At 28.6% G+C, this 17,088-nt stretch overlaps 1 protein-coding gene across 1 annotated transcript; it reads right to left on the bottom strand.

Moving 5' to 3' along the window:
* Positions 1-448: 448 nt before the first annotated feature.
* On the bottom strand, positions 449-5,541 carry LOC108322468 (glucomannan 4-beta-mannosyltransferase 9). The gene is made up of 9 exons (XM_017554573.2): positions 4,598-5,541; positions 4,381-4,479; positions 3,963-4,215; positions 2,293-2,403; positions 1,992-2,128; positions 1,731-1,844; positions 1,436-1,635; positions 1,126-1,320; positions 449-1,025 (listed from the first exon to the last, which is right to left on the bottom strand). The coding sequence occupies exons 1-9, from the start codon at positions 4,925-4,927 to the stop codon at positions 863-865; spliced, it is 1,602 nt and encodes a 533-aa protein (XP_017410062.1). The 5' UTR covers positions 4,928-5,541; the 3' UTR covers positions 449-862.
* Positions 5,542-17,088: the final 11,547 nt, after the last annotated feature.

Below are 17,088 nucleotides of genomic sequence, written 5' to 3'. Positions count from 1 at the left end.
CATCACCTACAGTACTTAAGAACCACATCTTTCATCTCCTATATGAGGCACAAACTCAGATCCACCATCAACTAACAAGTTTCTTTAGTACATTTCTAAAGCTTAACTTGATTCGTCATTTGTCATGCCAAAAAGTAGCATGCCAAAAAATAGTTAACATCGTTGGGCGTGGAGGATTGCATCTATGCATTTTTCTAAATATGAAAATCTTACAAGATCAAAGTTGAAAATAAGAACAAAAACAAATATCGTGTTATAGTATAAGAAAAAAGAAACATAGTTAACCCTTATTTCATGTTCTTTTGCTAGGTTTTCTTGAGATACATAAGTAATCCTTTTGCCAGCCATCCAATTTCCCATAAATTAATTCACTATAGTTAAATGCAGCCAATTCAATTAACTTTCGTTGGTATAGCGTTAACATTTGTTTATATTTGGAAATACAAAATGGAAGTCTGTATTTTATCCCATTTCTTGAAGTTGTTTATTTCTTCAAACAAATACAATGTAAAGAAAGGTTAAAAATAGAAAGAAAAACTACAAAATCTTATAAACAATCCATCCAATCAAAGATGTTTGCTCCTGAGGAATGCCACATGATTTCTGCTTTCTTGTTCTGTATGCTTCCCTTTTAATGTGAAGAACTTCCGTAATTTCCTTATATATCTTTGCAGTATATTCACAAGAAAACTAACTCTTTAGAGTCACTGACTCTGATTATGCAACACCTTAAAGAATGACCACCCTTTCTTTTACACTAACAAGCTTGTAATTTGCCAGAACCACGTTGTAAACAGTATAATACACTTTGATATGAAGGCATGGAAGGTGAAGAAGCCGAAAGAAGAAATGCCAGGTCCTTCTAGGACTGAGGAACAATGGTGCCAACATATCCAAATGCCATAATGAAGAAGGCAAGAGATTGGATAAAGAGAAAGATGAAGAAGTGGTTTTTCCCGAACATAACATCATAGCACCCACAAAAGAAGAGGTAGAATGCGACCCCAAGTTCTAATAAATGAATCCTGATGAGATTTGAAACAAAAACAACAAATGTAGGTAAGCAACTCAACATCATACAACATTAAGTTATCAAACAAGTGAAGCAAGAATACTCATTCATACCTGTCTCCAATCTTGAATCGAGGCTTTTTAGGTGCTTTGCCTCCTGCTTTAGCCTTCAAAGCATCACCAAGTTTTTCTGTGACAACCCATTCGTTCACTCGACTAGCCTCTAGTAGACCAATAATCGTTGCCTTGGTTCGGTGAAGCGACATGACATTCTCAAAGAGAATCCAGAACACCAGCAAATGGAGTGACCTGAAACACAGAAAACACAAGGAATAAAGTCAACAATGTTTACTTGAAAAACAAGTTTCTTTCTTTGAAACTCTGTTCATTTGAGCATAGAGCTAAACTTGGGAGAAATCAAAACCTTGGAGTTCCAACTGCATTTAGAATAGTGATGACAGAAGGGATATAAACAGCTCCCCACTTTGGGACCACAACCTCAGGCACCAAAACTGTTGCAGGCAATACAATGCAGTAGAACACAAAGGTGTTGATGTGTGCTACGACCTTCCGAACAAAGAAGAAGCTGTATATCACGTGTATTTTCTTCCACGATGACACTTTCTGCAATGGACATACATATGAATTTGGAACTAGTCAACATATGTTGTCCTGCTCCTGCATATTCATGATTATTCAAGCAAACAAAACAAACTAACCTTGTTGTTTATGATCTCCAAGACCATTTTTCTAAAAAGATTGGCTGGACCACAAGACCAACGGTGCTGCTGGTAACGGTAGGCCTTGAGAGTGCTTGGCAATTCATTTTTAACCTGTCAAAATAAAATTGACATCAGATACACAGCACAAACATTAACTAAACCAGAAGTTACCTATCACTAAAACACGAATTCTCACAACCATGATGTTTTGTATGTTTAAAATGGATTTAACTGTTCTTAAGTTTGGAGTAACCGAACCTTCAAATCAGACAAGTATAAGAATTTCCATCCTTTGAGACTGGCTCGCACAGCCAAGTCCATATCTTCCACTGTGGTCCTATCCTTCCATCCACCAGCCTCATTCAATGCAGATATTCTCCACACTCCCGCAGTCCCTAAAGCATTTTTAAAGAGTAGAAAATTATTTACTAAACCTTCCTGCTACATGAAAACAAGACCTAGCTTCCATTATTTCACAAAAGTGCCTGTTGTCTTTTTGTTCCTTAATTAGAAGAAAAATGGACAGATATAAAGGTGGAAACATTTGGCATCATATTACCGTTGAATCCAAAGAAGGCGTAAGTGGAAGACCCCACTTCTTGTTCCACAGTAAAATGGTAATCCAATGACATCTCTTGCATTCTGGTCATCAAACATTCATCGGAATTCACTGGAATCACAGAATAAAATAAAAATAAATAAATAAATTGCTTCCTTAGCTGGCATGAAATTTGCAATGGCATTATGTAAATAAATTGATTTTGCAGGAGTTAAAAAGAGATCCACTTGTCGGTTAGTAGAGATAGACAGTGACTACGAAATAAGGTCCACCATTAAATTTGCACATGCAACTGCCGGAAGGAGCAGAAGACAAGTAAGGGGGAAAAAAGGAAGATGAAGTAGCACAATAAGAACAATGATGACAACAACAACCACAATAATATCACAAACGGTGTTGTTTCTCGCAAGTCAGAAATACCCTTTGAACTATACATACATGCACTGCAGCTTTCAAGTATTGCCCTCCTATCTGGTAGCAGAAATCAGCAATAATAATATTTGGACCCCTCAAATATTCAATTGAAACTACTCTTTATGTCACTGGAGCATGGCCCTTCACCAGTTCACATTTTAGAATTTATAGCATTCTTGAAAATCACCTTTTAGAACACACATTTTTCTAAAACATTATCATCTTCTTTTTGTTTTACTTTCTTTTTGCTTAATCGAGTCTATGTGATCATTGTTGTTTCACGAAAATTATATAGCATGTTGCAGAATACCCGCATGTATAGTGCTAGTAAAACGAACTACATGAAGAAAAAGACGTCAAATACGAACTTTTGAGAGTCGGATCAATGAAATTTTGTGTTTCTTTCAACATTCTACTTTTACCTTCTTAGTTACTTACTAATCCAGTCAAAGATCTATTTTACCTCTAAATTTTAATTACCCTTTTCCGCATTAAGCAGTGGTCCATCGTTATATCAGACTTTTCGGCCACACAATGACACAACCAAACCCTATTCAGCCATAAATGAATTCATTAGTCAGGACAATATATACGTGACAACCATTATTATATCATGGTTAATCATCTAACAGTTCATAGATGACTTTTCATGACAGACTGTCCCCAAAAATAATGTAAAGTTTAGAGGTTTACCAATCTGCCATTCCCACCTTTTTCCACAACACGGGACAAAACTCAAAAGAAATCAAAGCCACGGAAAATGCAACTAAAAGAAAGAAAAAGAAAAAGGAAAGGAGAAGGAACACTTGCTCCCTGTAGTCTGCATTATAGTTTTTGGAGGGGAGTAGAAACAGTGAGCCCCACAGACACAAAGAAGTGAAAAAAACGATAGGAAAAAGAATACGTGGCTTAAATCAAAGGCAACCACGAAAGTTGAAGGTGCTAGACTGCGATTTGTACACGGTCGTTCAACCACAAAGTGGGACCTACCTCTCCCCAACCAACCAAACAAACTAGTTCTTGAAAACAAGTTCAAAACAAAAAACCCACCGACAGTTTTTAAGAGCAAGTTCTGATTTTAGGACTCGCTGTCTAATCTAAGATATTAGTCTAGATTAATGCAACGAAAGCCGCCATCAAGAAAACCAGAGACCTAAATTAAGCAAGGGTTGTTGTCCCTGTGATCGCTGATGTTGAATGTTAGGAGTTAATTAAGAAAGACTCAACTCGATATAAAAACAAAATTAATAGATTACCAAATTTCCACCGAGCTTGAATGAGAGCTAGTTCGGGATTGTGCACTAAGAATGGGATGGTTCGCCACAAGAAATCAGGCTCTGGTTGAAAATCAGCGTCAAAGATTGCAACACAATCACATTGTTTCACGTAGCTGCGCTTCATGCCTTCTTTGAGAGCCCCTGCTTTGTACCCATTCCTGTTGTCTCTAACCTCATACTTTATGTTCACCCCTTTGCTTGCCCATCTTTGACATTCAAGCTGCACCATCTCCTGCATTTGTCAAGTCACCACAAAATGTTTCAGAATGCCCGCAAAGAACAAGCACTTCATTTGAGTATGTCCAATCCAGGCTTTGTACGTTCCCGGGATAGTAACATCATTCACACGGAATTGAACTAACACCGGTAACTAACCATGTTGAGTTTTAATGCTAACCTTGATTGTTGGGTCAGTGGAGTCATCAAGGATTTGTATGATGATCCTATCTGAAGGCCAAGAAAGCCCACAAGCAGCTCCAATAGAGAGCTGATAAACCTGCATTCAAAATCAGGGAAAATTAACTAAGATCGAGGCTCAAAAGTAAAAAGTTTTGTACATGATAACAAGTGTTAAAAGTGGTGAAAGAAAGAGGTAAGTACTGTGTAATATGTACCTCTCTTTCGTTGTACATGGGGACTTGAACGAGAACCATTGGGTAAGAAGAGTTTCCCAACTCTATGTCGTCCTTCATTGGCTCCCATTTGTAACGTTTATCGGGCTTTCTCCCGAACAACTTCACCAGAGTTATGACAACGCCCATGTAGACCCTCTCAATGAACATCATCACCGACATGATCAAGCACAGAAACACGGCCAGTCTCAGCAACGGGACAATCAATGGCGCTTTGATTTGATTCCAAACCAATGCAAGCTGTGTGGTGAGGTCATCTTTGGCCCCTTGGAACGCCTCAGGGATAACGGTACTGGAAGAAAAACGATCCATTGGAAGCGTTTTGATGTGAGAAGAAGAAAAGAGAGTGATGAGTAATGGGAAGCAAAGCTAGGCCAAGCTCAAGGTGTGAGTGGTAGATCCAAAAGGGCTTAAAAGAATGACTTCAATGGAATATATTTTTCTTTCCGTGATTGTTGTTTTGCTTCTTGGCCACGCAAAACAAAGGAAGCAGAGCTGGAATGTCAGTCACTCTAGCACAAACACTCCCCACAAAGAAAGCTAGAGAGAAAAGGATAACATGCCAGATCTCAAAACACTTTTTTTTTCTTTCTTTTTTTCTTTTAACAAGCTCTATATGCCAATGAGTGATTCTCCTGAAATGGGAGGCCACAAGAGTTGTGACAAATCCTGTTTTGCTTCGGCAATTAAACCAGGAGAGAAGTAGAAGACAGCATGTACGAAATGCAGAATCAGAGAAGAAATAGAAGGTGAAAGAAAAGGAAGGAAAAAAATAGAAAAAAAGACAGAAAATGGAGAAAGAAGAACTAAGGAAGGAGAATAAGAGAGAATGTTTTTATTTTTGTTTTTAGAGATTCTCTTCTCTTCTCTGTGTGGGTGCTTGAATGGGTTTTTATAATGTTGAGATTAATGTTAGTAGTAAGTTGTGGAGGCAAAACCAGGAGTGTGGCTTTTATAAATAAAAAAGAAGCACCTTGGCAAGGTAGGGTGGGAATATCAAAATACAAAGATTATGGAAATCACACGAGTTAAGAACGTTATAATCATTTGCCTTAATTTTCCCGGCACATGACATTTCATTCTCTTTATATTTTTTAGTGACTATTTCAACTAATACCAGTCCGAACCCTGTCCTCCTTACACATAAGCTGACTTTTTTTTTCTTTTTTTTCTATATTTGAAATATCTATTAAAAACACAATATAATTGTTATTTAATTTAAGGTTTAAATATTTATTTCGTCCCCATGTTAAGAGGTGAATTTTTGTTTAGTACCTGATTTTAAAAATGAAGACATTAGATCCTTATGTTATGAAAAATGTAAGAATAAGGTCCTGTCCATTAAGTTGACAGCAACGACGTTAAGTCCATGCTGATGTGGTCGTAATTTTTCTCTTCTTTCTTCTGTTGTCCAGCTTTTTCTCTCTTTTGTTTAGTTTTTTCTTTGATAATTTGTTGAACTTATTTTTTTTATATGCCCAATGTCGACGACGAAGTAAGCATTTAAACCTTAATTTAATAGAATATTTATTGTGTATTATTATATTTAATATTATGGTTTTCTACAATTCATAAATATAATGTTTAAACCAAAAGGTTAATAATATGAAAAAAATAGTTAATAAAATTTAAAAGAAAAATCAATTATAAATAGTAATAAAATTTAAAAGAAAAATCAATTATAAATAGTTTAATATGTAATAGTAATGAAATTGATGTGTCTTTATAACGTTCATACTTATTTTGAGTAATATTAAAATATATAATTAAATAAAATGTATATTTGTTGTAATTGAAAATTATATATTTTTTATATTTAGTGGTTATTGTAGGTTGAGAATAACTTTTAGTATAATAATTATATTCAATATCATATATTTTTAATAAATAAATATAATAAATAGTATTCAATGTTATAAATATAAAGTTTAAATTCAAAAGTTAAGTGTAATAAGAAATGAAAATGAAAAAATTAATCATTATATAAAAAATAATAATAATAAATTTATTATTCTAAAGTTTTGATTAATATTATTGTTAATATTTTATATATTACATTCATGTCTTTAGTTTTATTTTTTATCAATAAATTTTTCTTTAAGAGTGAGAATATAATTTATAAAGTAAAAATGAAAAGTTTACTAAGAATATCACATCCTATCCAATAATTGTATGGGACAAACAAATTAGATATTTTAGTAAAAGTCACATTTTTTAAATTATATTAATTTACTTTAAGAATTATTCCATTAAACATACCGTTTCTTTGGACTCCGGAATCGTGGACTTAACACCCTGTCCCTAAAAATTAAGACGAGATTCGTCAGTTTTAAATCATGAAACTCTCTTTCCACTTTTTTATTTTTTTAACAATTAAGCTTTTACAAATTACACAAGTAATTTTCTTCCTAATAGATTTTTCGATTTTCTACCTTTAAAAAGCTTTTCAACATTTTCACCAAGTTATATGTTAAATTATATTAATTTAATATTTTTTTCATATAATTTGAAAAATGATTTTATGTAAAGACCGTAATGTAATGATTATTAAAATATAAATGTATTGAAGTTATAATAATTATTTTAAAATTATTAAAATTAATTTATTTTTTTTTATTTCAAAATGACATTTTGATATTTATTTAAAGTTTGTAAAATATCACAAAATAAGAAGAAGTTTTATTTGTGTTAATAGGTTTCTTGAAATATAAAACAAGAATTACATTATTTGATTCTGACAAAATGAGACTTCTTTTGATAATTTTTATATTATCAAAAAGTCAATTATGAGAAGTGAAAGAAAGAAAAACAATTAATTGAGAGAACTTTTGCAGTGGATAGAGGTAAGTTTTTTTTTTTCATAATTATGTTTGTGAAAGTTATAAGAATCATGAAATTCAAAGTTTTGTATATTTTCATTCCATTAAAATTATAGAAATTGCTTCCATTCTCTTTTTGTGTTAATATAGGAGAATAATTAAAAAAAAAACTAATTTCAGTTTGTTCTTTTAATGTGAAAAATTAAAAAAGACTCCTTATTTTTATTTGATGTAATTAACTCCTCTCATTTTTTTAAAATGATTTAATTAGTTTCTTAATGTTAAAAGTGATTTAATTTTTTTACATGTCACTTACCAATTTATAATATATATATTTTTTTTTAAATTTTCATTCAGAAAATGTTAGGTGCCACATCACATGTTAACTCATAATATATATTTTTTATTTAAAAAAAATATCATGTGTGAAATCATTATGGTGCTAGAACCATTTGTCCGTATATTACCATATGTCAATATAATTGTTATATAGAAGTATTTGTGTTGAATTTAATTCTTTTATTGGAATATTTTTACTCTATTTAGTTTTTTTTAAATGCACTATTTTTCAAATGAAGAAATATTTTTTTAAATAAAACTAAATTAGTAATTAAGTTTAATAATAATTTATATATACATATTAAAATATTTTTAAAATTTATACATCAGATTATTTCACTTAAATATTAAAATTAACTTTATTTATAAATTTTTAATAAATAATATTCTTATTCTAAATTTATAATCTTTTTTAACATATTAAAAATGTAAATATAAAATAACACTTATAATTTTTAAGTTTTAATATTTAAAATAATTTAAAAATATATATTTTTGTTAGCTTATTTATAAACTTAATGTAATTAATACATCTACATGTTTTAATTTAATACATACTAGGTATACAGTAGGAATTTTTTTATGGAATTAAAAATATATAAAATAACATTAATTTTAATATAAGATTTTAAAAAATATTTTAACATGTTTATATAACTTATAGTTAAACTTAATTATTAATTTAATTTCACTTAAATAAAATTGTTTTATTTTTTAAAAGTAAAAATAAAATTAAATCAAAATTTTAAATATAAAAATTAAATTAAAACAAAACATTGTTATGTGACATATAACACGTGTGTCATGTTAATGTTCTTAACATGTAAAAAAAAATATTACTAATTAACATATGTTATGCACATACATACCATTAATAGTAATTTAACAGAAAAAATTAAAATTGATATTAAATTAAAGACTTTATTGTATCAAATAGAAATTATAAATGTTTTTAAATTTTCCAAAAAAATTAAAAAACTAAAAATAAAATTAAACCTAAAAAAAGTACATTATGTTAATATTGGAAATGAATATCAACAAAATTAAACATGTTCACCAATTATAACCTCTTCATTCCTATTACACTAACTTGCAACCTCGCTCTATTAAATAAGATAGAAATATTATTATTGAATACACGTAACTGCAACTTAAACAAAAAGTAAAAAGTAATTATTTTAATTTAAATGAGAACATCAAACAAGAAGATATAAGCTGAAGTGTAAGAACATCAGTATCGAACTCTGAATTAAAAAATATTTTTTATTATAGAGTGACTAAATAAATAACCAGTCAATTTAATATATAAAAAACATATGTTGAGGAATATCTTTATTACTATGCCATACACATAGCAATTAATGATGTATATGATACTATATCTGTCCTATAATCATGACAACGTTAAAATATCACTAGTTTACTTATGTTTTATGTTTTTAGTTTTGAATGAAGTATAAATTGTATATTTTATCTATCTCAATTAAAGTAATGGTAACGAATATTATTTTAATAATATTAATTAAAAATTTAAATGTAATATTTTTTTTATATATACGAACAATTTATTAATTTTAGAGAATGAAGAAAAAAATATTTTTTCCTTTAATTTTAAATTGGTGTTTCATTCCTCTATTTTTTTAAGAATATATGATTATAATTATTTCTATACTTAAATTTAACATATAAATGCAGTTTTACATCCTTCTAAAGTTGAGAAAAGACTAAATTTACATATATGTATTTTTAAAATCTTTGAGGACTAATTTATTGATTTCAAAGTACAAAACCCAAAATCACGTTTTTAAAAAAAAAAATTATTGATAAAAAGCATATTTTCCCTAAAATAAAAGTAGTGGTTTCAAATATGTAACAATGAGTTTATGATAATAAATGACACCATTAAAGGTCGTAGTGCTGCCTTCAAAACCTAATAAACGTGGATTCAGAACTCAATTTGTATTAGACTTTTTAACTAATTAAATCATTAAACAATAAAAATTAAAATGACATTATTAAGGATAAAAATTTGAGGCAACAAACTACGAAAATTATAATTATATTAGATTTGATTTTGATATATTATTGACAACGTATGTACTGCTATTAATAATGCTTTGTCATATTATTAAAAACTTAATAATTATTTCTAAAACTAACCATGAATTTTATTTAAAAAAATAATTAAAATTATGATAATGAAAAAATGAAACAAAAAATGCTAATTGGCGTATAACATCTTATGTTATCTACCTAAATGTCATTAAAAGCCATGTAAACAACTTATAAAAAGTGTATGACGGCAAGAATGTAAAATCAAACTCATGTAAACAAATTAGAAATTGTTATCATATAAGTAGAATCTTTAATACGAAAAATTGAGATTACAATATAAAAGATAAATCAAATTATAATACATAAAAATATCAGTTTTATTTTTCTTTTAAAGTTGTCAGTTTTATTTTTCTCTAAGTTATGTTAGACATTATTATGGATTGTAACATTGTATTGATAAAGTTTGATATATCCAAAGAGAGCTATGTCCACCTTTAATTTTATATATATATATATATATATATATATATATATATATATATATATATATATATATAAAATAATAATTTATTTTTATTTGAAAAGTATTGTAAAAATAATTATTTATCATTTTTAACCCTTGCAAAATATATTTTGATTTGTTACTTGAATACAATAATATATAATAATCATTTATCATCACATAAAAAATATTATTAAAAAAATAACAGCAAAACATGTGAATCATACCAAATTCATGCACAAAACACACATAAAAACTTTCTTAAAAAAAAAATTAAACAATTGCATATATGAAGTTTATATTTATTGTGAGAAAAAATCAAGAACAATCTTACCTAACATAATATCATACCATTTATAATAAATTTTATTTTAATATTAAAGAGTCAACTATATATATATATATATATATATATATATATATATATATATATATATATATATATATATATATATATATATATATATATATATATATATATATCAGAAAACTTAAACTTTTTCTTGTTTACGTATTTTTATATTTTCCCCATCTCCCCCTCTAGAAAAAAAAAACATTTGAGAATGAGAAATAACTTTACATAACAATTATAAGAGGTGAGGTTCATTAAGTTAAAAAGGACACACATATGCGTGTCCAGGTGGGGTTTTTGAAAATATGTCATTGAAAATGACAATATAAATTATTGATGTTATGTATATGGTATATGCGAGAGATGAAAAGAGAAATAATATTACATGTTAATGTATATTTTTAAAACTATTATATGAATTTTCTATAATGTACGTTGAAACGTACATAATAAATTCATACACGAATATATATATATATATATATATATATATATATTGTTAATATTTATTTATTTTAGTTGGTACATTTAATAGGGTGTTCCGGGTTTTAGTAGACAAAAATATTTCGGGTTTTAAGGTGAAAGATATTTGAATAATTTTTATTCTCAAAATTGAAAAAGACAAGAAACATCCAAACCCTTATTCATCTCTCTCTCGTCCTCATTCCTCTCAACCCTTTCTCTTTCATCTTTATCACTCTAACATTCTCTCTCATTCTTACCGTAGTCTTGAAAAAAAATTAGAAATACTTACCTAACCCTAATCCACTTTCCTCACTTATCCAATTTGTTTCTCTCTCATCTCCATCCTCTCTCACATTCACACACATTAACTTGTAACACCACAATTTGTTGTTCTTGCTCTGTTCGTTCATTTTTTTCCCACTCTAATAACAAAATAATTGATGGTGTTGATGTTGATTTTTTATTCGAGAATTGTGTTATATCTTTTTCCTTCTGATTGTTATTAAATTTCGTTTTTAAATTTTAGAATCAGTAGTTTATCTTCAAGGAGATTTGATATTTTGATTATTAAGTTGTCCGAAAATATTTTTAAAAAGAGTGAAACCCTAATGTGGAAAGGGATTCCGAAAGGGATTCCGGAAGGGGTAAATCATTGTCTAGAAAATGAATTTTAGAAGTCTGCACTTAAAAATAATTTTTAAAACATATGTTTTGCTGAAAACAATATTTCAGAATATACTTCTCACCTTCCTGCATATAACCAACATCAAAACACAGCAAAAAATGAAGCTCCTGCACATCGTACTAAATGGTTTAACAGGAACAAATTATTGAAGAGAGTTATGAACAGAGAAAATTGTTGATATTCTAAAAAATTACACATTGATATACCAACTAATTAAAAATCAACCAAAAATTAGTAAACTAGTCATAATGAACCTGTTAGCTCTCAGTTGGACCAGAAAATTACTTTTCAAAGTAAATCACATAATGTACACCCTAACTTGTTTGGTCAATATAAACATGATGTTGTCATTCTGATTCCAAAGAAAAACAAATCGCACTGAATTACAAATTGGAATTTAAACTTAATAAATTTGTTACCATCACGCTCATAGTTTAACTTCTACTCCTTTCATTTTTATGATTTTATCAAAATTATAAACATGATGTTCTCATTCTGATTTTTCATTTGTTGCAGAAGTGAAATTAAGAAAAACAAAATACACCGAATTTCAAATTAGAATTTAAACTTAATAAATTTGTTAACATCACGCTCATAGTTTAACAACTTCTACTCGGTTCATTTCTATGATTTTATCAGAATTGGTATTAAGAAACTAAATGCTTTGCAACTATTATGGGTTTGATGTTAAAGTCTTTTTGTGGGGTTTGTTGTTTTTTTTTTAGTTTTGAAATTATTGAAATTATTGTAGACTTTAATTTTTTTACAAATTTAATAACAATCAGAAAAGATATAACATAATCCTTAAATCAAAAATCAACATCAACATTATCAATTATTTTGTTATTAAAGTGAAAAACAAATGATCGAACAGAGCAAGAGCAACAAATTGCGGTGTTATGAGCTGTTGTGTGTGGATGTGAGAGAGGATGGAGATGAGAGCGAAATAAATTGGACAAGTGAGGGAGGTGGATTAAGATTAGGTGAGTGTTTATGATTTTTTCAGTTAGGACTACTAATTGAGAAAATGTTGGAGATGTTGGAGTGAAAGAGATCAAAGATAAATGATTGAAAAAAATGAGGAATGAGAGAGATATGAGTAAGAGTTTTGAGGCTTCTTATTTTTTTAATTTTGAGAGTAAAAATTATTTAAATAACTTTGACTTTAAAACTTAAAATTCAAAATATATGAAAATATTTTTATCTACAAACTCGATACACTTTACTAAAATATATAAACTAAAAAAAAAGTTTACACAGTCACACGCCGCGCGCGCACGAGAGAGATAAAGTGTCAAGGTATGTAACGCGGCACAAAATCTTAATTTTATATTATATAAAAAGTGTTTTTCTGTTAAATCGAGGTTCATTGCAAGAATAAAGTTAGCTTATTCGGCTTTAAGCTGACGTTAAGTTTTTAATAAATAAAAGTATTAGGATTAGTATGGGTTTACATTAAAATAGAATTTGTTTAATATTAGACATTAATTACGGATTAGCCAACTCTAAATTAATGCTAATTATTTATATTTTTTTATTATATATAAATAACCTGAAACGTGTCTATTTTTTTTTATTGTTTTTAGTCCGCAAATTGATTGAGAAGAAATGAGGTGTCCTAAAGTAGAAAGTGTTTTTGTTTTTCTTTTATTAAGAGAGTGTTTTTGTTGCGACGGTGTAATGGCAGAAGAAGGTGCGTGGTGTCTCTTTCGTACCCTTAAATGTCCACCAACCAAACTCATCTTTTTATGGTCAGCGCCATCATCTTCCTTCTCTCCTTCATTCTACTAACAACCTCTTTACTTCTATTTCTCTTAATATAATCATGCACACCTTCAATTTTGAACTATTTTATCTTCCACCACGTGTGAAATTTTGAACTATTTTAATCTCGTGTGACGGAAAAAGAAACAAATGATCTGTTCTGAACCAATTTATTAAGGAAGTTAGCATTATAAACTATATCTTTATATTTTAAATTAAAACAAAGTAAAATTTTATTTTATATATTCTATATTCTAATTGCAAATACAAAAGCCTTATTAAAGGTAATGGTCATACGCCATAAGAAAAGAAAAATGTCAATAATAATATGCTTTTACCAATTAAAATAAAAAGTTGTTGATAACCAGCATGGAGTCTACAAACACAGCCTAACTATCAATTTTGACAAATATATTAACAGGTTATATAAATTGAATCATTTTTCTTGCGTACACATGATCCCGTCTTTACCAGATTTTTTGTTTGACTTTCTTTAGGATTTAGCTTTCTGTCTTAAAAAAATAATGGCACAAAAGAATATGCAACAAGTATGAGAATGAACATTCTGATTGAGTAAATACTGTCGGTAGGAAATAGAACCCGAGGCAATAACTTTGTCTATGTTTTTTTTAAAAATTTGTTAAAGTAAAAATGAGTATATTTTTCAATAGGCACGTTTTAATTTTTGTTACAATTGCAACAAATTTAAAAGACAATGTCAAAGAATTAAAAGGGTAATATATAAGGTGATTTTATTCTAGTTCGATATAAAACTTTCACCAATAACTCATTCGTATATAAATACTCAATTTAATGAGTCATGTATTATTCATATTTATAGTTCTATTATTAATATTAAGACAAATTAAGATATCCATAAATATAATTTATTTATCATCATCCTAACCTATAATAAGTATACAACCTATTACATTATTACCACAATATTTTTTGATATTGGTATTTCTATAGATTAGTAGTAGAATGGAAGTTTGTGTGTAATGTATCTTCTACAAGAAATAAATTATCACAAACAAAAGGAAACCAATAGTCACAAATCTCTCTATATCTTCACCTAATACTTTTCCTAGTCAAATAATGTATAATTTTTTTAACATTAAAAAATGATTATTTTTCTTATTAACTTAAAGTCGTATTCTCAACAATCTCTTCTATCGCATCATTAACTATAATTATCTTAGACTAATATTTATAGTATGATCTTTTAGTTTTAAGTCTTTCTCATGTAGACAACAAAGCATTATCAAGAAATAAAGGATTTGATGATTTAACATGACGTTGTTGCTATAACTGTAGTTTCTTCTCAATATTTTGTTGTTAAAAGGTTGGGAGAGGAAATCGTAAGCTATACAATGAACCTTTTGTGTAGAATAAGCTCGGGAATTTCTAGAGAAGGATATAATAATAATCAACATAAATAGTCAAAAGTTTATAATCTCCTACCTACCACTTGTGCATTGACTAAATTAAAAATAAATTTCCCAATCTATGGAAACACAAGTCATTCCTACAAACCCAATTTAATAGTGTGAATCACATCGATTATCCTTAACACATTATTATCATTTTAGTTTCATGTCTCTGTCTTTAACAGCTAAACAAAAGCGTCGGCATTTATTAATTAGGCCACAAATATATATATATATATATATATAACACATGCATGCGTATTTTAATTCCTTTAAAGTCTTTAAATTCTGGAAAAAAAAACAACAACTGTAGGTTGAAGGTAGTGTCTTAATAGCTTTCATTGTCAAAGGCAGATCAAGACAGATTCCCAATTTCTTTAATTTGTTGTATATTAATTATTTATAATCTCTAAAGGCATAATTAATATAATTAATGACCAAACCAAGGAAGTACTTTTTTATATTGTTTTAAAAAAAATACTCTTCTTTGTCTTCTACCAAATATTTATACGGGATTCATTTTTTTTTATATATATATAATAAAACTTTATTTGTCCGTAGAAAAAATAAAACACAGTGTGCAATGGCCAACCATGTAGAATGCATTAACTTGGGTGAAAATTCAGTGGTGGGAGGTCTTCCTAATGTTACGTAGATGATGTCATTATACATCATACGTGGGGTAGGAACAATGATACATCTGCTCTTTTATTTTTGTGTATAGTTATTAAACATTTATTTTTTTTGTCTTTTTTTACATGATATATTGTATAAGTATATAACTTTTTTTTTTCTCTCTGTACTTGTATGTGAAGTTTTTATTAATGTTGTACGTGTTGATGAAATATTCTGTGGGGTGATTGATGCTCCTTCTTCTATTTTGTGTTATGAAGTATTATGGTTCTCTCTGTACATGATGTAGTATTATGATTCAGCAGAGAGACCCCATTTGAGTTGGGTAACGATTGGTTGCAGAAGTTTCACATTCCTTTCAAATTGCATGTGAATGGAGTGGGTGTGCCTTTCTGAGACTAGACATTGCACCTTCTTCTTGACCCTTCTCCCCATTCTGCAATATATCCTTACACTTCATCTTCACACCATTGACTATCATCTACTACCACTTACTTTATACTTTTAAATAATTCAATAAATTATTATATTAAATACTTTTATTCTTTTTTTTTGTAACGGTACTAATTAATCCAAAATAAACATACTAATTAAATTGGTAGCAAAAAAAATCTATGTAATGCTAGATGCTCTAACAATTTTGTAAATATTAGAAATTATATTATATCGGTAGTAATGGAAACCGATCTATTATGTACATATTTGATCGGTTAGAAAAATAATTGATTTAATAGAGTTTTTTCTTTATCGGGCGCAAAACTCCTTTCTAAACTTTCAGGAAGTTCCTTCTTTTCCCACTACTCACAACATAATTTTCCTTGTTTGTTTATCTTTAAGCTCTTTGCTCTCCCACTTCTTAAGTCCCATTTTCGAAGCCTTAAAACATTCTCTTTCAATGCAACCATTTCTTCTTTGTTACCAATGTTGCTCTATTGCAACGATGCTAGTTTTGCCTTTAACATTGTTGCTACCGTCAGTCAATGTGTCTCACCATGTTGAATGTCATCGGTCACCATCAATCAATGTGTCTCACGAACGTCACTATAACATACACGAACGTCATCATTAGTCACTACAAACCATTACAATAAATCCGTCAACAATGAAACAAGCCTCACAAGAGTTCACAGAAAAAAAGAGTAACAAAGTCTGCATCATAAATCTGGACAAATATGCAAAAGTCACTTTAAAAAATATATATTTTTCTTTTCAATTATAGGTATTAGATCAATTGTTCTGGAATCAATCTAATAATTCTTGTAGGTTTTACATCAATGCACATTAGATCGATTAATATGCACTCTAAAACTAATTTAATAGACCTATTTTGTGTTACTTTAATCTCTTTTTAAAATAAAAGGTTTGCCGCCTTCCATGTGAATAAATTAAATCATGTTATGTGTAATAATTTCATCAACGTTTTTAAAAC

Source organism: Vigna angularis, chromosome 2 (assembly GCF_016808095.1).
Source record: "Vigna angularis cultivar LongXiaoDou No.4 chromosome 2, ASM1680809v1, whole genome shotgun sequence".
Taxonomy (NCBI): Eukaryota; Viridiplantae; Streptophyta; class Magnoliopsida; order Fabales; family Fabaceae; genus Vigna; species Vigna angularis.
The sequence above is the reverse complement of the archived record's forward strand: the minus strand, read 5'-3'. Positions and strand labels throughout refer to the sequence as shown.